The sequence below is a fragment of the Microtus ochrogaster genome, chromosome 7, assembly GCF_000317375.1.
Source record: "Microtus ochrogaster isolate Prairie Vole_2 chromosome 7, MicOch1.0, whole genome shotgun sequence".
NCBI classification, from domain to species: domain Eukaryota; kingdom Metazoa; phylum Chordata; class Mammalia; order Rodentia; family Cricetidae; genus Microtus; species Microtus ochrogaster.
This window is the reverse complement of record NC_022014.1, coordinates 82187889-82208234: the sequence shown is the minus strand read 5'-3', so window position 1 is coordinate 82208234 and position 20346 is coordinate 82187889. Positions and strand designations below refer to the sequence as shown.

At 55.1% G+C, this 20346-nt stretch overlaps 1 protein-coding gene across 1 annotated transcript; it reads left to right on the top strand.

Moving 5' to 3' along the window:
- Positions 1-13944: 13944 nt before the first annotated feature.
- Cbx4 (chromobox 4) lies at positions 13945-20054 on the top strand. The gene is made up of 5 exons (XM_005350826.2): positions 13945-14242; positions 14381-14424; positions 15546-15611; positions 17628-17694; positions 17910-20054. The coding sequence occupies exons 1-5, from the start codon at positions 14174-14176 to the stop codon at positions 19314-19316; spliced, it is 1653 nt and encodes a 550-aa protein (XP_005350883.1). The 5' UTR covers positions 13945-14173; the 3' UTR covers positions 19317-20054.
- Positions 20055-20346: the final 292 nt, after the last annotated feature.

Sequence of the window (20346 nt, the reverse complement as noted above, 5' to 3'; positions counted from 1 at the left end):
TACACAGGGAATTCAGGGCCAGCCTGGGCTACACAGGGAATTCAGGGCCAGCCTGGGCTACACAGGGAATTCAGGGCCAGCCTGGGCTACACAGGCAATTCAGGGCCAGCCTGGGCTACACAGGGATTTCAGGGCCAGCCTGGGCTACCCAAGGGATTCAAGGTCAGCCTGGGCTACACAAGGAATTCAAGGTTAGCCTGAGCTAGGTGGGATGGTTAGAATATAAACATCCCCAACACGCTTGTATGTCGAATGCTTGATTATCAGCTGGTGGCACAATTTTGGTGGAAGATGGGGTCTTGACGGAGGATGTAGGTCGCAAAGGTCATACCTGGTCCCTAATCACCTTACTCTCACAGCTTCCTGTCCACCCTAACAGGACTTCCTCCACCACAAGTTCATACCATTATGATACCCTCTGTGCTTTAGAATTTGGGGCCAAATGACCCCAGGCTAGACCCTCTGAAAACACATGTCTTTTCCCCCTTTGACTGTTCACACTGGTATCTCAGCCACAAAGCTGCAAAAATGACCAACACAACCTAGACGTGGTATGACCTACGTGGATGCTGAGCCATTCAGGCACAGTCTCTGGTCATGTTGTGCACTTTCCACACAGACCATCTAGGTCTTTCCATGCAGACAGGTCTTGGCAGGAGGCACTGTGCCTAGCTGCTGGCTCTTGTGGTGTTCGGAGCACTCCTGGGTGCCCCGCAGGTCAGGTGTCTGGGACGCTTCTCACTTGCTATGGATTTATGGGGACAGAGCTACACTTCAAAGCGGAGATGCATCTGTTATCCTACCAATTAGAGACAGCACGATGAGAGCTGTCCAAAAGGAGCGCAATTGTTGAGCATTTATTTAGAGGTATGCCTTGTCGCTTTGCGTACACTGCACATTGTTTTTTAATTTTAAAAAATTATTTGTCTTATTTGCCTGCATGTATACCTGTGTATCACATGCATGTCTGGTGTCTGAAAAGGTCGGAAGAGGGCATCAGATCCCCTGGAAATGGAGTTACAGACATCTGAGAGGTGCCATGTGGGTGCTGGGAATCAAACCTGGGCACAAGAGCAGCCAGAGCTCCTAACTGCTGAGCCATCTCTCCAGCCCCACACATCCAGCTTTTTATATGGGTCTGTTTATAACAGCTTCCTCTGAGATGAACACTTTCCACCCTGCAGTTAGATTCTTAAGCAGGAAGTTCCTGAAGCTGACCAGATTTACTAGGCCCCTCCCTGCCTCAGTAAGCAATAAAAGCTGAGCATCTCCCACAGATGGAAGGAAGCTGAATTGCAAAAAAGACTCAGAGACCTGACCAGAGCTGCCTGCAAGAAGCTCAGGCCAACACAGCCACCTGGGAAGGACGCTCTCCAACCTGCTGAGCTGCCTGTAGGCTGGCAGTGAGCTCCAGGTTCCCAGCTCTGTGAGCTGTCACCCATGAAGGGGTGGGCTTTGGTGATGAAATTGTCTTTGAGTCATTTCTGCTCCTGAAAGCAACCCTTTACCCATATTCCTGTGAGTAACCCCAATAAAACTCATTGGTTCACCAAGTCGGACTTCAGTGGTATTTGTACTGTTGTAGGCTCCCTGTCTAAGGTAAGTGCCCATGTGTATTGCATCTCCCCATGAAAAGTTTGGTTGCACAACAGGGTCCTGGGGATTTGAACTTAGGTCTCGTACTTACACAGGAAGTTCTCCTAACCAGTCTCAATTTTTGAACACTGTTTATTTTGGGGTTTTTTTTGGGGGGGGGTGAGTTTTTTTGTTTTTTGTTTTTGTTTTTTTGAGACAGGGTTTCTCTGTAGCTTTCGAGTCTGTCCTGAAACTAGTTCTTGTAGACTAGGCTGGTCTTGAACTCACAGAGATCCACCTGCCTCTGTCTCCTAGTGCTGAGATTAAAGGTGTGCGCCATCACTGTCTGTCTTATTTTGTTCTTCATATAACTTACTTAATAGAAAATCTAAAGATTTTACTTTCTAGAATTGATTGCCTTTAAGGACATGAGCTTCTACAAGCCCAGCCTGTGCCAGGCTAGCATGCTTACATATGTACCTAGCCTGGACAAAATCCTGCTTATCCAGCACCCGCTGACCCGTATCTAGTGCATGCCCAGCACAGCTCTAGAGGCTGGGGACACACCAGAGACTGACCTCGCTCTGCCCCTCCGTTGCAGATGCTCAGCAGGAGAGATACAGGGGATTTGTCAGCCTGCAGATGATTCTGCCCCCATCAGTGGGAACACACTCTGGTGACGGGGCAGGGGTCTGGAAAAACTAGTGGAAGCAGGGCAGAGGCTCCAGGAAAAAATGACTGACTCAGGAGACTGGGGGAAGAGAATCGCAATTTGGAGGCCAGCCTGGGCTACACGACAAGACTCTCTTTAAAAAAAAACAAAAAATAAACAAAAAGGCAGACAGACATCAGAGCAAAGCTTGCTGTAGGCACCAGTAGCGCTGAGGCCCAAAGTGAAGCTGGTGCAGCCCTAGTGGCCGCCATGGGGCGTGCGGGGAAGGAAACCAGGAAGGGGCTGGGATGACGCTCTGGAGGGTGTGAGGCCAAGGTCTTTATCCCCTTGTTTTGCAGTGGGATAAACTGAGGTCTCAGTTCACAGAGGTGATTGTGAAAAAGCACAGATTTGGACCTGGCAAGATGGCTCAGGGTGATGAGCACCCGCTGCTTTTCCAGAGGACCTGGTTCAAGTCCCGGCACTCACCTGGCAGCTCACAACTGTCTGTGACTCCAGTTCCAGGGATCTGACACTTTCATACATGCAGGCAAAACCCTCGTGAATGCACATAACAAAACATTTTAAAATGCAAAACAAAAAAAGAAAAACACATATTTGGGGGGAGGCAGGGTGGTGCTTGCCCTGACTCTAACCATTTGACACTCTTGTCTCCATGCCCAGGATTGCCAGTAGGGGTCGACAGGCCCCCATTCCTCTCATTCACCCTACCAAGAAGGGCCAGAGCCCCTAAACTCTCCACTCCTCTATATGAGAACTCACAGGGCAGCTCCACGGGTTTCAGGACCAGAATTAGGCACCCGATGTCGGGATCACCACTAGAGTTTCTGGGAATCCATGGGGGAGCCTCCCCGCTTTGAACATCTGCTGGACTGAAATGCCTTACCTATGTGTTGTGTTGGGCGGAGACAGGGGGAAGCGGAGAGCAGACAGGGATGAAGTCACACACGGGGAGCGGCAACTGGACATAAGGAGAACACTGATGCCCAGCAGAAGGACAGGATGACGTCATGGGTGGTGAGACCCACCCACTGGACTGGTCCCACTCTGCTTTCACCTACAGCCATCTTGAAGTCATTCATGAAGCTTGACATACGTGGGATTTCACACTCTTATCGTGCCTTGCAAAATGAACACACAGCCCTTGCCTGTGCTTGTCTGACAGGAGATGGAGAAAAATCTAACAAGTGGGTTCCCCATGGACAGGGCCGTATGGACAAAGAATGGATAAGGAGACAGAGGACATAACTCAGTAACAGGAAGCTTGTCCAGCATGCATAGTTCCCAATACTGAAATAAAGGGGGGCAGGGGGGAATGGTCAGATTCCAAGTATTTGCATGGGTGGATTCTGGGGAGTTGTGATGTGTCTTTTGTGGCACCAAACGGGTGGGAGTGATGGAGGAGAAGAGCCCCAAGTTTTGGGACTTTCAAGAGGTAGGTCTCCAGTGGGCTCATGGAGTCTGGGGCACAGTTTTTGACGTTGTGGTCCTCTGCACAGTGAGAGGAACAGAAGCTGGCTGGCTGCTTGAGGCAGACAATTGTGGCGGCTCAGTCCAGGCCTGTTCGATATTCTATTGACAAATTCACCTTGGCAACCTGAAGCCCGTTCCTCAAGAGCGCGGCGACCTCACGGTGGTATTGTGTCTTAAAGGTACATCTTCAGAGGCTCCAGAAGATGGGGAGAGAGGGGACAGGGCCAAGCCGGAGCAGAATGTGGGGGCCCCTCCCTTTCTCACCCATAGCTATACTTCCAGTCTGCGGAAAGAGGCCCCCTTTGTGTCCAGGCCCAGGAACCTCACGGTAAAACCCCTACCCATGCTTCCTGAAGAAGATGCTTAGCGTTAAAACCAGGCTGCTCTAGAGGTGGTATCTGAAGGCCAGAGGGGCCGCTCTGAGGGGGAAGTCACTGATGTATGTCACTACTAATCAGTCCTCTAATGAGAAACATGAAAATGACAGTGGCTAATCAATGCTGCTCAGAGCAGCGGACAGGGCTGCGTGGGCCTGCTTGCACAAATGTTGCCTTTTCTCACAGAGGAGCAGGGCTGCCTGCAGCATGAGATGCATGCTATAGGACACACACACACACATGCACACACACATGCACACACACACGCGCGCGCGCGCGCACACACACACACACACACACACACACACACACACACACACACACACGCACGCGCGCGCACACACACACACACACACACACACACACACACGGGTGTTTCCTTGTTGACCCTTCAATGCCTGCAAGTCGCGATGCAGGTATGACTCTGACTCCTGGATCAGCCTAAAGAGCAAGGGGCAAACCATCTGGGCCCAGCTACCCATGGCACAGCATTGAATCCGGGTCTGACCGTCAAGATCCTATTTGGGGAGAAAAAGGCAGAAGGCAGGTGGGGCACAAACGGGAAGGCACCTTCGCTGGGAAACCGAGAGGGGGATGAAAAAGCCACTGCAGCATGGGAGAGAATCCTCGGCCGGCGTCTCTGTGTACTTCACAGCTGTGGCTGCCTTTTAGAATTCCAAGAGAGCCTGCTCTCCCACACCCGCTCCAGCGGAAGGTTTTTGTGGCTCTATGCAATATGCCTTGGCTTTTAGAGTACTAATTCTTGGTCCCTGGGGTGAAAAAGTAAAATCTAGTCACCACCAGCAGGTTGGAAACTCGAAGGATCTTTTCTGTCTGTGGTGCCCCTTCTGCACGGCACTTGCATTCTCTCTAACAGAAGATAACACCAGCTTCAGGCAAGGGGGTGGGGGCGGAGACCCATTTCTGAATCTTCCAATTCAAACGAGTCAAAGAATACAGAATTGCCCCATTATAATCATTACTGTCAAATCCCAGGGCAGTCGGCTCGCTGACACAGGCCAGACGGACATCCGGGAGAAACTGGTACTGCCAGAGCTGCTTCTGTGAGGGGTCAGGAGAGCAGTAGGCCTGGAGCTTCTGCCTGGCCTGTTCTGCTGCTCCACAGGGAGGGGAAATGGGCAGGCAATGCCCGTGGACCAGGCTGGGAGCCTGATTCACCACATCGCTGGAGAGATATCCTTCTTTGGCCAAAGCCAGGGCTGCATTATGACTTTCGTGGGTTCCGAGTCTGTCGGCCCTCGTGAAACAGCACTAAATATGCCATCGCCAAGCTGGCGTGGGGGCGCATGCCTTAAATCCCAGCACTCAAGAGGCAGAGGCAGGCGGATCTCTGTGAGTTCAGTTCAGCCTGGTCTACACGTTCCAGGACAGCCAGGGTGGCACGGAAGAGATCCTGTCTTTAAAAAAACATTTACACCTTCACCTGTGTTAGCATAATGGCCACCAGCAGGTCACAGTGAAAGTGATAGTATTCCCTTTGACCTCATTTGTGCTCCTGATTCAAAAGAAAATATATCTACCTATGATGGAATATTTTTTCCGCCTTCCTTAGGAAGGGGTTTCAAACACGTGCTACAATAAGGAGAAGACCACGGGGGCTGTAACCAGAACACAGGGAGACGCCGCTATGGGATTCTTAAAACAGTCAGGTGCAGGGCTGGGGAGATGGCTCGGTGACTAAGGCCATCTCTTCTTAGCATGCTCTCGCAGAAAACCCTAGTTCATATCTCAGTGTTCACACATGATCATCCGTAATTCCATTTCTAGGAGATCCAATTCCTTCTTCCTACCTCCAAAGATACCAAGTCTGGTGTGTGTGCATGTGTGCACAGAAGCACACACATATACACACCACACACCAAACATACCACATACAGGAAAACGCATGCAAGCTAAAATAAATCTTTCAAAACAGTCAGGTTCACAGAGGACACGAAGAATGGGGGCTTCAAGGAGGAGGAGGAGGAGACCCTGCGTATTTGATGAAGACAGGGTTTCTGCGTGGGGAAATGAAAGCCTCTACAAGAGCACGGAGAAGCCCGCTGAACAGTGTACATCAGCTTGGCATAACTAACTGTGCATTGGAAAATGAGGATGGTAAAGTTTATGTTTTATATATTTTACTACATTTTTTCCACAGCCAGGATGGAATGCAGCTAGAATGTGCTAGAAGTACTTTGCCACTGAACCATGTCCTCAGCCTAGTAGGTTCACGTGTGTGTGTGTGTGTGTGTGTGTGTGTGTGTGTGTGTGTGTGTATTTCTTTATGTTATAGCAGATGTCTAGTGACCAAGACTGGCCTTGTTAAGATTCTCGAAGGGCGGTGATGGTGCACACTTTTAATGCCAGCACTCAGGTGGGTGATGCAGGAGAATCTCTGAGTTCTAGGCCAGCCTGGTTTATAGAGTGAGTTCCAGGAGTCACAGGGATACTCAGAGAAACCTTGTCTGGGGTGGGGATTGAGAGTCTCCTGCCTCAAGGGATGGAGAGATGGCTTGGTGATTAAGAAACAGATGCTCCTTTTCCAGAGGACGAGGGTTAAGGTCCCTTATCAAGGACCCACAACTTCCTGTAACTTCAGCTGGAGGGGCTCCTCCTCTGGCCTTTGTGGGCAGAGCATGTGCATATACATACACCTAGGCACGCACACATAAAAGAAAGCAAACTAAAAAGATTTTCCTGGCTCAGCCTCCTGAGTAGCTGGGATTGCAAGCATGGACCATCATGTTGAGATTGCCACAAATTTTAAATATATAATTTAAAAAAATAAATTATGACCCATTTATGACCAATTATGAAAGTGTAGTGACACACACATTAATCCCAGCACTCAGGGGGAGGTTAAAGGCAGGAAGATCTCTGTGAGTTCAAAGCCAGCTGTTCTACATGGGGAGTTCCAGGCTAGTTGAGGCTACCTAGCAAGAACTTGTCTCAACAAAACAAAACACAAACAGGCTGGATGGTGGTGGCACATACTTTTAATCCCAGCACTAGAGAGGCAGAGGCTGGTAGATCTCTGTGAGTTCAAGGCCAGCCTGGTGTACAGAGCTAGTTCCAGGATAGCCAGGACTGTTAACACAGAGAAACCCTGTCTCAAAACAAACAAACAAAAACAGAAAAAAACAAAAAACAAACAAGCAAGTAAAAGAAAAAATAAAAGAAATTAAGACTGAGTATGTAGCTCAGCTGGTGAGTGCTATCCTGGCATGCACAAATACCTGGATTTGATCCTGAACACTGCCCCAAATCTAGTATGGTGGCACATGCCTGTAATCCCAGCACTCAGGAGGCAAAGGCAGGATCATCCGGAGTTCAAGATCATCCTCAGCTGCATAGTTTGAGGTCTGGTTGGGCTATAGGAGACCGTGTCTGGGAAAAAAAGAAAAGAAAGGAAAGGAAAATATTTTCAGAGCTCCCTAGGCAGAGTGGACACTGCCCCAGAAATGGAGACCTGCAGGATGCGCCTTTCTCAACCACACTCAGCTACACTCACAGGATTTCCTCCAGCCAATGACTAGGGGGCGGAGCTTTATCTAGAAGGCCACCCAGTGACTATAAATAATATTCAAGACCTAATCCGTAGCTGGATATGATGATCCAGGCCTGTAACACTAGCACTCAGGAGGTGGAGGCCAGTGGATTAGGTGTTTGCAGCCTTCATAAGGCCTTGCCTCAAAACAAATAAAAACCATAAAAGAGACAAAGTCTGGCCCGCTCATATCCTTCTGGAGGTCATTATCTTCATGTAAGTCTTGGGGTCACCTCCCCCTACCTAGAGTATCTCTTGGGGCATTGGTCTCAATAACAGCCAGCAGGAAGCAGCCATTGGTAGGGAAAATAGGGGCACTTTATTTTTGAGATAGAGTCTCACATAGTCCAGGCTGACTTTGAACTTCCAGCTCACCTAGCCTCAATTTCCAACTGCTGAAATTAGAGATAGGTGCCACCACAGCCTTCCGGGTTTCTTTGAGAAGGGCGTTTATTTACTAACCTTTTCTAGTTCACGCAAGACCCCACCTCTGGCTGCAAGGGTGGCTCCCCTCAGGAGCCTTCTGCTTCTTCCTAGTTCTTTTGCAAACAGAACAAGGGGTGCAGTGGTGCAACGTTTCCTTTAAAATGCTTTCAGTTTAACAATGCTTGCCTCTCAGGAGACTCCTGTCTGGAAGGTCACTGCCCTGGGGCCTCTCAGGCGAAACAATGGCCCTCACCTACGAGGTGTTTAGTCCTGGGTGTTCAGGGGCTCCTAGGGTTCAAAGTCCCTCAGAAGATGGTAGTTTCTATCCGAAGGCTTAGGAGTACAAAGGCGGGGTGGAGCACAGGAGGCAGGGCGCTCACTCGAAGACCACTCAGCCACCCCAGCATCAGAGAGGCTCACACAGGGCCCAGCAGACCCTCAAAGAGGCTTAAGGACTGCAGGGGCAGTCTCGGTGCCTGGGGCCAGCCCGGGAGGAGCCCGCCCCCTAGGGGAGGGCTCAGCAAGTGCAGGCCTCTCTGCACCCCTGCCCCAGCTCGCAGGAATGAGCCCTGGAGCTGCAGGTGAGGGGCCAAACGGATGTCCCAGGAGTCCTCAGGGACCACCGAGGAAAACAACTTTGTGAAATGAACTGGGAAAGGGACTTCCTGACCGAGGTTGTCTTTCTGGAGGTAGAACCAATGGGACACCCACACATTTCAGGATTCAGGAGGGCCAGATGATTGGACTGGGCCACCACGTCCTACGACTTCGTCGAACGCGCGTGGGGGTGGGGCCCGGACCCGGGTTGGTGGGGGGGCACTCCACAAGGAAGAACGACGTTGCACCGGGGTCAGATTAGGTTGTAGAAGTGTCCAAAGCCCTTTTCGACAAACACAAAGTAGAATTTGGGGATGGGGAGTGCCCAAGACGTTATGCGCAGGCCAGGCAGCAGGCTGGGCCCTACCATCCGCCATTCAACGCCATAAGATCCCCAACCACGGTCTCTGTTCAGGCCTTGGTCCTTCAGGGACAACCCCACCCCCCACCCCCAGGTGTTCAGCGTAGCTAGCGGCGCTCCCGCCCCAGGGGATCGATCGGCTGGCAGCGACGCGCAGCCCCGGCTCCCAGCCTTCGCCTCCGCCCCTTCCCCCGCTCGGGCTGCGCAGGACGCGGCCTCAGAACAGCGTCCTCGCGGTTCCGGGCCACGGCCAGACCGGGCTCCAGGCCAGCCCGGGAGGCGGAGACCCGCCTGGCCCTTCCGATCCGACCCGCCCCTCTGCCCCGGGTTTTGGGGGAACCATACGAAAGCGAGCTCAGCTACTCTGCCTGCCGCGCCCGGCACCCCCTCTTCTCCCACCCTGGCTCCAAATACCCCCTCGGGCGCGCGCATAGCCCTGTGCACGCCGCGAGGCTGGAGCAGGGGAGGCGGGTGGGGGCAGGGAGGCGGTGGTGCCTCGGCTGACGTTCACTTCGGGGTCCGCCGGAGCGATTTTCATTTCATTCCGGGGCTGGCTGCAGCAGCTAGCTCTGGTTGGGGAAAGGGAAAAAAAAAAAAGGAAGAAAGAAATCTGGCCTGTGTGTGGGCCCCGCTGGGTTTGCACGCGCGACGGGGGCACCCGGGAGCAAAATGTAAGGGGTGGGTGTGTCAGGGCGCACCTCCAGGCCAGAGGGAACCCTCGGACAGGCCGTGGGCTAACGAAACCCAAATAAAAAGCACACGTTTCGCCGAGGCCGTTGTGCGCGCGTGCTGGCAGCAGCGGCGGGCGGTTGTGTCGGCTCCAAAGATCATATATGAAATATGGTCCCGGGGGCGCGGATCTCCAGGCCGGCGAAGCCTCGCGACTGAGCGTGGGGCGGGGGACGGGTGGGCTTCTCCAGGCCAGCCTGAGGCTGCCGCCTGATGTTGGGAGAAAATGGGCCAGCGGACGTCGCAGTTCCCCACGCGTCTCGCTTCGGCGCCCCGCGACCCCGGCGTGCCGCAATGCAGAGGCGCGGCTCTGCAGGGCCTCTGTGGCCCCGAGGATACCCAGGTCCTGCCAAAGGGCCACCGCCTCCCTGCCTCGGCACTCTGGGCCCGTGGCCCCACCCATGGACACTGCTAGCCCTAGCCTATCTTGGACCCCTGACTCCAGTACCACACGATTCTTGGAGTGGAACCTGGGGACGTCGGGGGCTTCGCGGTTCAAATGAAAACAAATCTTTCGCGGGTGGTGTGACAGAGGGCAAAAATGGGGGTGGGGAGACGCGCTGAGGGGATCCCTGATAAACAAAGCCGCTCTTCCTGTAGCGTGCAGGGGAAGGAGTGCTGCCAGGTTCCCCCCTCCTCCCCAGCAGCCTCACCGGGTCAGCTCCCCCTAAGCTAAGCTGCCGCTTAAAAACAGTTTCACCAACGTCAGCGCTAAGACGATTTCCCTACTAAGGACGTGGCAGAGAAAGGAGCCCTTGCAGTTTGGTAGCCATTCCCACTGAAATCCCCTCAGCTGTCTGAAATCCACCGGTGCAGCTAGTCCGGGAAGCCTCAGGCTCCCTCTTCCCAACAGAGGCGAGAGTTGGGGTCAGGGAGCAACGATGCCAAACTCCCTTGGGCGAAGAACCCATTCACCGAGACGGCTCCTTTAAGAAGTTTATTTTCCCCGGTCGGCGCGGGTCACGCCTGTTCCAAGACTGGATTCTCAGTAACCATTCTCCAAACTTCAGTCATTAAAAAGTTACCGGCTTCTCCTGAGTCTGTTCCTTTGCCCTATGAGCCTACGACTGGACGAAGGAACATTGTTCCTCTCTTGGGGCCCCTGAAGGCCCCTAGGGGCCCCAGCAGACGGTGGTATTAGGAGGGCTTCTGTTTCCCAGCGGAGACAGACGACCGAACTACCCACCTTGTTTGGAAGGGGGCTGTGTCAAATTCACTGAATTAGGGAATCTTATAAAGGTTCCCGTGGGGCCCCCCGGGCATTCCCGTTGAGGACAGGGGCCCCAGGAGAAGGCTCTGGGAATCCCGGGTTTGGAGTCAGTCTCTCCTGTGATTTCCTCGCAGGGGCCAAGACAGGGTGTGGAAAGGTAGGGGCCGCCCCAGGGGAGGCTTTCTAAGAAGGACTTGGGCACATCAAGTGACCTCATGGCTGCCCCCGGGCTTCTGTCCGGCCAACCCCCCAGCCTTCTAGTCGTGCTGGTGGATCTGAGCTGCCCCTATGCCAGCTGTCAGATGAGGAATGGTATAGGACCCGCCTTCTGGTTAGGACAGGGATCGGAGCCCCCACCGGGGGTAAATAACAGAGAGAAGAGAGTTGCTGCACTGGCGGGTATTTCTGTGTTTCAGGCACCTTCAGAAGTGGCTTGTGGAGGCCCGGGGAGTGGCGGGTGGCATTCGGCGCCTGAGGTGATTCCAGGCGGCCCCTTTCGCAGTTGAGGGAGTCTGGAGGTTCCTCTCGCAAGACCATATGCAACTCCAGAAAAGAGTCTCTGTGCCAGAGAGCGCTAGCTCTTCTTCCCCAGCCTGCAGAGTGCTTTCTGCGCAAACTCCGCGTCTGAGCACCAAGTTTCCCTCAGTGGCCCCTAAGGACCACATCTGGGCCCCTAGGGGCCCCCGGACCCAACCAGCCAACCAGGCTGCCACACAGCCTAACGCCCCTGGTGGCGGGAAGGCTGCATCGGCTGTCTGCCCTCCCCTGAGCCCGGGTTCTGGGCTGTGCGGAAACACCCAGAGTAAACAGATTTTCCTGGGGATTTTCGAGTACAGAGACCGGCAATGTCGGGAAACTCAGCTTCTCAGACAGAGGGACTGGCCTACACAAGGTTGCTGCAAATCTCCCGAATGATGGACTGTGCAGACGATCTGGGCAACTTAAGCATGAGTGGGTGCGGTTGGTCGACAGATCTACACCAAGTGACCTCGAGGACCCCTCTTTTTCTGACCGAGCTGTCCCACAAACAGTTTCTCTTAAGCACACGTTAGGCATCTTAGAGGCAGATGGAACATCCAAATACAGGAGGGGGTGGCCCTTTTCCAGGGCCCCTCCAGGCCCAAGAACTGGGGCGAGGGTGATCACCCACATCCCGTCTTGCGGTTCTTCTCTTCTTAGGAACTCTTAGATTTGGGCCTCAGAATAGTTAGACCAGTCCCCGCACAGTGAGCCCCTCTCTATTGCCTCCAGAAGACGACCCTCCACCCCAACATTCCTTAGAGAGTAAACACCCAGACAGCTGCCGCTAAGCAACAGCCCAAGCCCGGGTATTGCAAAGTGGAGGTGCATGGAGTCAACGTGTGTGTGCAACACCAAACGGTCTGCAGATTTCTCCTAGATTCCTGGAAGAACACGAGCCCTGGCAGGCTTTGGGGGTTCTCTTCTGCATCTGGCCCTCCCCAAATCACCTCCCCGGTGTCCTCACCAGGCATTCTGGGTCGCAATAAAAGCAGGGACAGAGACTCGGATGGCTCCTTGCCCTCCCCCTCCCTCGATCCACTCTCCTCTTTTGCGCTTTTTCTGTCTCTGTGAACGCTCAGCCAAGGGATTGCGCAAGCTTCCTGCTCCATGTCCTTCAGGAGCCCTGAGCTGGGGCCCGGACACACGGCAGGCCAGGCGCACCCTTGCCTCTCCCACTTAGAATGGCGTGCTCCCTGTCAGGTCTACGCACTGCGACCCCACAGATCGTGCGGGCCCACCGGTGGCGCCCTCAGAAGGTCACGTCTGGCGCAGCAGCTCCCCCAGCCGGACGCTAGGACTGAACACCCCTGAACGTGCTGGCTGGCCGGGCTCCGAGGTGCTAAACTTCACACTCCCGAGCTCCAATGGCCGCGTCAGCAGGGCTTGGCTGTCAGACACTAGGGGACAGGAATTCATGAAGAATATGTGGTTCCCTGGCCATTCCATTTCTCCTTCTCTTCTCGCGGTCCACTCATCCACCGCATTTTAGCCTCAGCTTCTTCACGGTCCTCTCCACTCTCTTTTGAGGCCCTTTCTGGAATCCCATGAACCCCCACGAAGTCCGCTTGGGCCTCCAGGTAGACTCATACATCCCCATGTCCTCTCTCTCTCTCTCTCTCTCTCTCTCTCTCTCTCTCTCTCTCTCTCTCTCTCTCTGTCATCCCAGCCTCTCTCATTTTGGGGGCTTGCTAGAAACTGCCCCTTCCCAGCGAATGAGTGGGCAAAGTGTAAATTAGAAGTCCTTCAGAATGCTGGGTGGATCGGATTCAGCTCCCCTTTCTGCTGAGGTTCTCGAGTTCTAATGCGGCGGCGGGGGGGTGGGGGGGGCAGCTGCTCCTTTGTCCCTGTCCTTGACTCTCCGTGCTCCTTGTCTCACCCAAGTCCTCACTCTTCTCGCTCTTTCTCTCCCTACCTCTCCTTCCTAAATGCCTGGAGCCTGACGGGGCGGGGTGGTGGGCACCAAGGGTGGGGGTGCGATCTGTCCCCATCCCGATTCTGCCCCCTGCCGGAGATTCCCTTGTGCCTCTAGACGCTCGGACGGGGTGTAGTTTGTGGCAACTGTAAAGTGCGGTGAATGCTTCTGTGGCCCCCAGCAGGAATCCCCGGGCCGGGCCGCGTACACCGAGAACCAGCGGCCGAGGGTGGGCTGGGGAGAGGCCCAAGTGTCTAGCTGCGGATCAAGGTAGGTCCAGCCGAGGTGCCCACCCTGGGCGCCTAGGCAGACACACCTCTCCTCCGCGGCCCCAGCTCACTTTCCCAGCTCGCAGATCCCTCCCCTGCACCTCCCCGCGCCCTCCTCCTCCCCTGCCTCCTCCCGCGCCCTCCTCCTCCCCCTGCCGCCCAGGCCGGGGGCCTCCGGTAGGCCGGGCTGCGCCAATCCGAGGCGCGGCCCGCCCCCTGACGCCGAGCTGGGCCCTGCGAGGCCCCGCCCGCTGACGTCCGGGATTTGCATGAGTTCTCGTGCAGCGGCGGCCCGGGCTCAGTTGTCTGTGCGAGTGTGAGCAGAGAGCTGGCTGGTGCGGGCAGCGGTGGCAGCCAGGCTGCTGAGGGGCGAGTAGAGGCGGCGGGGGCAGAGCGTGTGGCGAGGTCCCTGCGCAGGACCACATCGGGGCGCCTGCGGGAGCCAGCTGTGTCTGCAGCCGCACCGGCCGCTCGCGTCCCGGCGCGCTCGGGCTCGGCCATGGAGCTGCCAGCTGTTGGCGAGCACGTCTTCGCGGTGGAGAGCATCGAGAAGAAGCGGATCCGCAAGGTAGGGGTGGCGCGCGGGTGGCGGCGCCGAGGCGCGGGAGCAGCGAGCGAGAGGCGCGGAGGGGGTGGGGAGGCTGCGGGCCGGAGCCGGGGATCCCGCGGAAGCTGATGGAGTGCTGTCTCTTCCCCCCCCTCACAGGGTAGAGTGGAGTATCTGGTGAAATGGAGAGGCTGGTCCCCCAAGTAAGTGGCGGCTGGGGCCGAGTGCCAGGGCACGGGGCCCCCAGGCCGGCGGACCCGTGTAGCTGGTGGGGTGGTGGGGGAGCGGACTGGAGGCGGGGTGGAGGTGGGGTGGAGGGAGGAGGGGGTGGGGAAGTCGGTGGCAGGCACTGGGAAGCCGAGCCGCCGAGCCTGAGCCGGGCGCCCTGTGTTGTGCTCCGCTCTCCGGGAAATGCCATCACTAATTTATGCGCTAAAAGGAGCCGGAGGAGCTGGAGAGACGCGGGGCCGAGCCCGGGAGGCCGGCGGAGGGAGGGAGGGCGCAGGCACTGACTGATGTGCAGCAGAAAATGGCTCCTTTCCCCTTTCCCTCCACCGAACGGCTCCATATTGCAAAACCAAAAAAAAAAAAAAAAAAAAAATTAAAAAGCGACGAAAATGCAATTGTGTGCGTCCTCCCTCCCGGTGGTGCAGGATAGGGAAGAAAAAAGGCAGAAAATGTTGGGAACTGTCACTGCAGCTCTTTCGGAGGGGAATTTTTTCTTTAATTTGAAATGCGAAGGCACCGGATGGAGACAGGCGCAGGCACACATACACACACACACACACACACATACACACACACACTCAGAGAGAGAGGCATATTTTTGCACTGCTGAGTATTTGGGGTTTGCTTGTCAGTGACAGCGGTCTTCTGGGCCTCGAGGGGGTGTGGGGGGGCCGCTGGACTGTGGGTTATCGGATTAGGGGTTCAGTGCAGACCGGTTGAAGCCCTAGTGGAGACTCAGGCTGGGGATAGGAGGGGCCTGCTTGCGACTTTGCATTGGGACTGATTTGCTCGAAGGGTTTCTGGTGAGGACAGTGGCCTTGGAACACGTCGCAGTAACATGCTTAGAATTCTTGATGACTACCAAATAAACTGCTAGTTTCATTTTCCTCGCCCGCTTTCTTCCTGCCGTTGTGTGTTTATTTTAATTTGGGGGGGGGACACCAAGAACCGAGTTAGGCCTTCAGAAACCTACTGTCTACCCTCCAGATCACAGCTTTTGGCCCAGGAAACCACATAGGGCCTTATGTCATTCCCCAACCGGCCCCCCTCTTTTTTTTTTTTTACACCGTTTCCCCCCTCCTCTTTTACTTGCAAGATATAACACGTGGGAACCAGAGGAGAACATCTTGGATCCCCGGCTGCTGATCGCCTTCCAGAACAGGTGAGCATCCCTTCCTTAGCAGCCTGCTGCCCTGGCCATAGGTGGGGATAGTAAAGTGGATGACTAGTCGCAGTAATGGGGGGGGGAAGGGGTGGGAGGGGACATGCAGGAGCCCCACCCCCAGCAAACCCGGGTGGGCAAGGCTGCGGCCTGGACTTCTCTAACCAGTGTCCTTGGCGGTTGCTGCAGCTTGGGAGTGGGGGCAGGGTAGGGCCGAGGAAGGTAGGCTTGTGTTTTGGAGAAACTGTTGCAAGAGTGTGGATGACCCTGGAGCTGCCCTGGAAAACTCCGAGCTGTGCCTGAATCCCCGTGGCCCCCTCCCATGGCAACCTTAGAGCCCCACCCCCGGAGCTTAGGTGTTGCTTTCCTGCAGCCACTGCCCGCTTGGCACGGGCACCTCCCGGGGCAGCTCTGAAGGAGCTGGCATTGTGAAACCGCCCCAGACGTCATGGAACTGAACTTAACCTCTTGGCGGCCGAATAAAAGTTGACGGGGCCTTATGCCCCCGACCCCCAGGGAGCTGGGGGTGTCGGGGAATTGATGCTTGCCTGGAGCCTGAGCTCTTACAACCCTCTTTGCTGTATTTGGTGGAGCAAGTTGCCCTATCAGGTCAGGGGTAGGTTGGCCCGAGGGCATGAGTGAGCGCTGCCTGGTGGTTGGGGGTGGGGTGGGGTGCCCATCCTCCTGCAGACAGATGCCACGCTGCAGCTGCTGCAGCTGGATTCACCACTGGTAGCTGTGGTTCTCTGTTTCGGAGAGGGTAGAGGGGGAAGGGCGTGGAGGAGGGGAAAGAGTCCTCAGAACCGCGCCACCCCGCAGCCTTCTATCCTTTTATTTTGAAGTATTTCCTGTGGCACATTTGCCACTAAAACTGTAAACTCTAGATCCTGAGAGCTAAGAATGCTTTCCCGGGACACGGGGCGTAAGACAGGGAACCTGACCCGACTTCACCTGGGACTTCACCACCCTGTAACCATGTCAGCGGCTGATGCCATGTTGCATAATGGGTCCCCGAAGAATTATAATCCAGGCTGTTGCAATGCCGTGCAACTTCGGAATCAGACCCCAACTCAGCCCCAGGGCATGGCAGAACTCCCCCGGGTTGGCCCAGGGGCCTTGGGGGTGGGGATGGCAACTCGGGTCGCTGAAGAGTGGGGTCTGTGATCCCGAATCTGACCACTTTGGAGGGGTGGTAGAATCCTGGAGGACTGGATAGTGCCTGGGACAGTTGATCGCTCCTTAGGTGGCCAGACCAAGCGAAGCCTGGTAATAGTGACCAGTGCTCCCCTACCCTTGACCTGTAGTGATAATTTGGGAATCCGCGTGGAAAGGATCTTGCTCTTCTAAGGAGGCGGTTCTTCTACTAGCCACCCCTGCCCCACCCACTGGCTCATGGGAGGGAGGAATTATGCCACGTTTGGATCACCAGGTGGCTGAGAACCTGGCTCGACCCTGGCCTCCAAGTCATCCCCAGCCCCTAATTGGCTTATTTGCCGCTATGTAAACAAGGGCGCAGTTCCTCCGCTTTTGATGCCTGGCCTTTTGAGAAAAGGAGTCCTCCCTTCAACTGGCGGCCCTCTTTATCTGAGTCTTAATGAGACAGTTAGCATCCACGCTTCTGACCAGGAAGGACCAGGAGGTCAGCGCACACCGCCTATTCCTCACACTCCCAAACCTAGCAATGTGTCTGAAGAGCATGCCCCAACCCAAAGTTCTGCCCAGGCTTGGCGAGTCAGCTGCAAGCAGCAACCTTCTGGACACAAAGACTGGGTTACAGCATTGGGGATTGTGGGGAGGGAGGAAAGAGAAGATTTACATGTGGGGGGGTGGGACCTCTTCAGCAGATGAAGTAAGGGGGGGACTTTAAGGAAGGTGCCCACCTGGCAACATTGGCCACCTTCTGCCTCCAGCTGGTTCCTTCCTTTCAGTAGCACAAGGAAGGAGGCGTGGGGAACAGGGTGCTATAGACCTTAGGGAAGCCAGGATACTAACCTTGCGACCCTGTTCCCTCCCCAGGGAGCGGCAGGAGCAGCTGATGGGATATCGAAAGAGAGGGCCCAAGCCCAAACCGCTGGTGGTGCAGGTGAATACTTTGGGATCCCAGCACAAACCCTTCCCTGGACCTTGCTCCCCAAATTACTTAAAGTTCCTCGAGTGAGCACCCCAATTACACTTAATTTCTTATAGAACTCCTGGCCCCACCCCTTATGATGCAGTTTCCACCTGTGGGAGCTGGAGCATTCCTGATGTTCCCGGCATGCTATAGGGCCAACCTTTCCCCTCTTTTCTCCCCCTTAGGTACCCACCTTTGCCCGCCGCTCCAATGTCCTGACGGGGCTTCAAGACTCCTCCGCTGACAACCGTGCCAAGCTGGAATTGGGCACACAGGGCAAGGGCCAGGGCCACCAGTATGAGCTCAACAGCAAGAAGCACCACCAGTACCAGCCGCATAGCAAGGAAAGATCGGGTAAACCACCGCCACCAGGGAAGAGCGGCAAGTACTACTACCAGCTAAACAGCAAAAAGCACCACCCCTACCAGCCAGACCCCAAAATGTACGACCTGCAGTACCAGGGTGGCCACAAGGAGGCACCCAGCCCCACCTGCCCAGACCTGGGCGCCAAGAGCCACCCTCCTGACAAGTGGGCCCACGGAGCTGCAGCCAAAGGTTACCTCGGGGCAGTGAAGCCCCTGGGGGGAGGGGCAGGAGCTCCAGGCAAGGGCTCGGAAAAGGGCCCTCCCAACGGTTTGACACCAGCCCCTAAGGAGGCAGTGACCGGAAATGGCATTGGGGGCAAGATGAAAATCGTCAAGAACAAGAACAAGAACGGGCGCATCGTGATCGTGATGAGCAAGTATATGGAGAACGGAATGCAGGCTGTGAAGATAAAGTCGGGTGAGGCAGCCGAGGGCGAGTCGCGCTCCCCCAGCCACAAGAAACGTGCTGCCGAGGAGCGCCATCCCCAGGCCGACAGGACTTTTAAAAAGGCCACCGGTGTTGCTGAGGAGAAGAAAACAGAAGTGCCCTGCAAACGCAGGGAGGAGGAGGCTCTGGTGTCGGGGGACCCTCAGCCCCAGGACCTAGGGTCCCGAAAGCTCTCCCCGACCAAGGAGGCCTTTGCTGAGCAGCCGCTGCAGCTCACTACCAAGCCAGACCTGCTGGCCTGGGACCCAGCTAGGAGCTCACACCCACCCACCCACCATCACCACCACCACCACCATCACCACCACCACACGGTGGGCCTGAACCTCTCCCATGCGCGCAAGCGCTGCCTCTCTGAGACCCATGGCGAGCGTGAGCCCTGCAAGAAGCGGTTGACTGCCCGCAGCATCAGCACGCCGACCTGCCTGAGTGGCAGCCCAGCCTCCGAACACCCCGTCAACGTGTCCCCCACTGCAACGTCTCTGCCGCAGCCCGAGGTCATCCTGTTGGACTCAGACCTGGATGAGCCCATAGACTTGCGCTGTGTCAAGATGCGTAGCGATGCTGGGGAACCCCCCAGCTCTCTTCAGGTGAAGCCTGAGGCTCCGGCGGTGGCGGCAGTAGTGGCGCCGGCCACTGCAGCAGAGAAGCCTCCGGCAGAGGCCCAGGACGAGCCCGCGGAGCCCCTGAGCGAATTCAAGCCCTTCTTTGGGAATATAATTATCACTGACGTCACGGCGAACTGCCTCACGGTCACTTTCAAGGAGTATGTAACCGTGTAGTGGGAAGGTGTCGCACCCATTGGGTCTCAGCGCCTGCAATCTCGCAGAGGCTCCCAAGGAGAAGACGCCCCAGCTGCCTGGCCAGGGCTCTCTGCTCACTCCCTGGGATCCCGATTACTCGAGTTGTCCACTCGGTGCCTGCGGTCTTGCCGCCACCTCCCCTTCCCTATAGGAGACCCCGAGCCCTCCCCATGGACCTCCAGAACTGACCCTGCAGCCCCAAGGTGGTCTCAGAGTTATAGTATTATATTTTAACCGTGCTAACTTGTCAAGTGCTGACTTCTACCCCGGTTTGTACGTGGTGTTATTCTTGAAATGTATTGTTTGAGCTCAGAAAGCCCGACCAACCCCCACCCCCTTTCGGGCTGATATATATATAAATATATATATATATTTATTTGTAGGTATTTATATATTGAAATATAAAAACCTAGATTTATGGAGTTTCCTCTAGATCATGTTATATTCTATATCAGACAAACTCTTTTCAGTTGGCCTTCTCCCTTCATCCAGTATTTCGATTTCATTTCCTCCTCTCCAGGAACTGCAACACCAGTAACCTTGGTATATATTTTTTGATACTGTACACATGGGTGTGTTGTTTCTATGTGCAAAAAAAAAAGTTTGTTAAAAAGGCTAAAGAGCTCTCTAGAACCTGCTGCTATAGAAATGTCTGAACTATAAGCTTCCAATTATTACCTGCTTGAATGTAAATATTAAATGGAAATGTTGAAGGTGCGATATGATGTCCGAGATTAGCTTAGTCGGGGACTTGGGACGTTGGGGACCCCACTTCAGCCTAGATCACATGGAGAAAGCCTGTTGTCCTTGAGCTAAGCCTTTGCTCAAGCCAAATATGGGGTCTGGTGTCTCCAGAGAGGCACCCTCATTGGTGACACGATGTGGGAGAGACGAGAGGGGCTGGACTGGAAGACGGGTGGGGGAAGAGGCACCCTAGTCCCTAGAACTTTCTGGCTGGTGATTCCCATCTACCTGGCAAACTCTTCGAAGTCCGGGTTGTGGAGGAGGG

What these genes read in the sequence shown, in the direction of transcription:
- Cbx4 (XM_005350826.2), top strand. Translation starts at nt 14,174, where the DNA reads ATGGAGCTGCCAGCTGTTGGCGAGCACGTCTTCGCGGTGGAGAGCATC. An exon ending in AGAAGAAGCGGATCCGCAAG is followed by an intron (nt 14,243 to 14,380) that starts GTAGGGGTGGCG and finishes CCCCCCTCACAG; the next exon opens with GGTAGAGTGGAGTATCTGGT. An exon ending in TGGAGAGGCTGGTCCCCCAA is followed by an intron (nt 14,425 to 15,545) that starts GTAAGTGGCGGC and finishes TTTACTTGCAAG; the next exon opens with ATATAACACGTGGGAACCAG.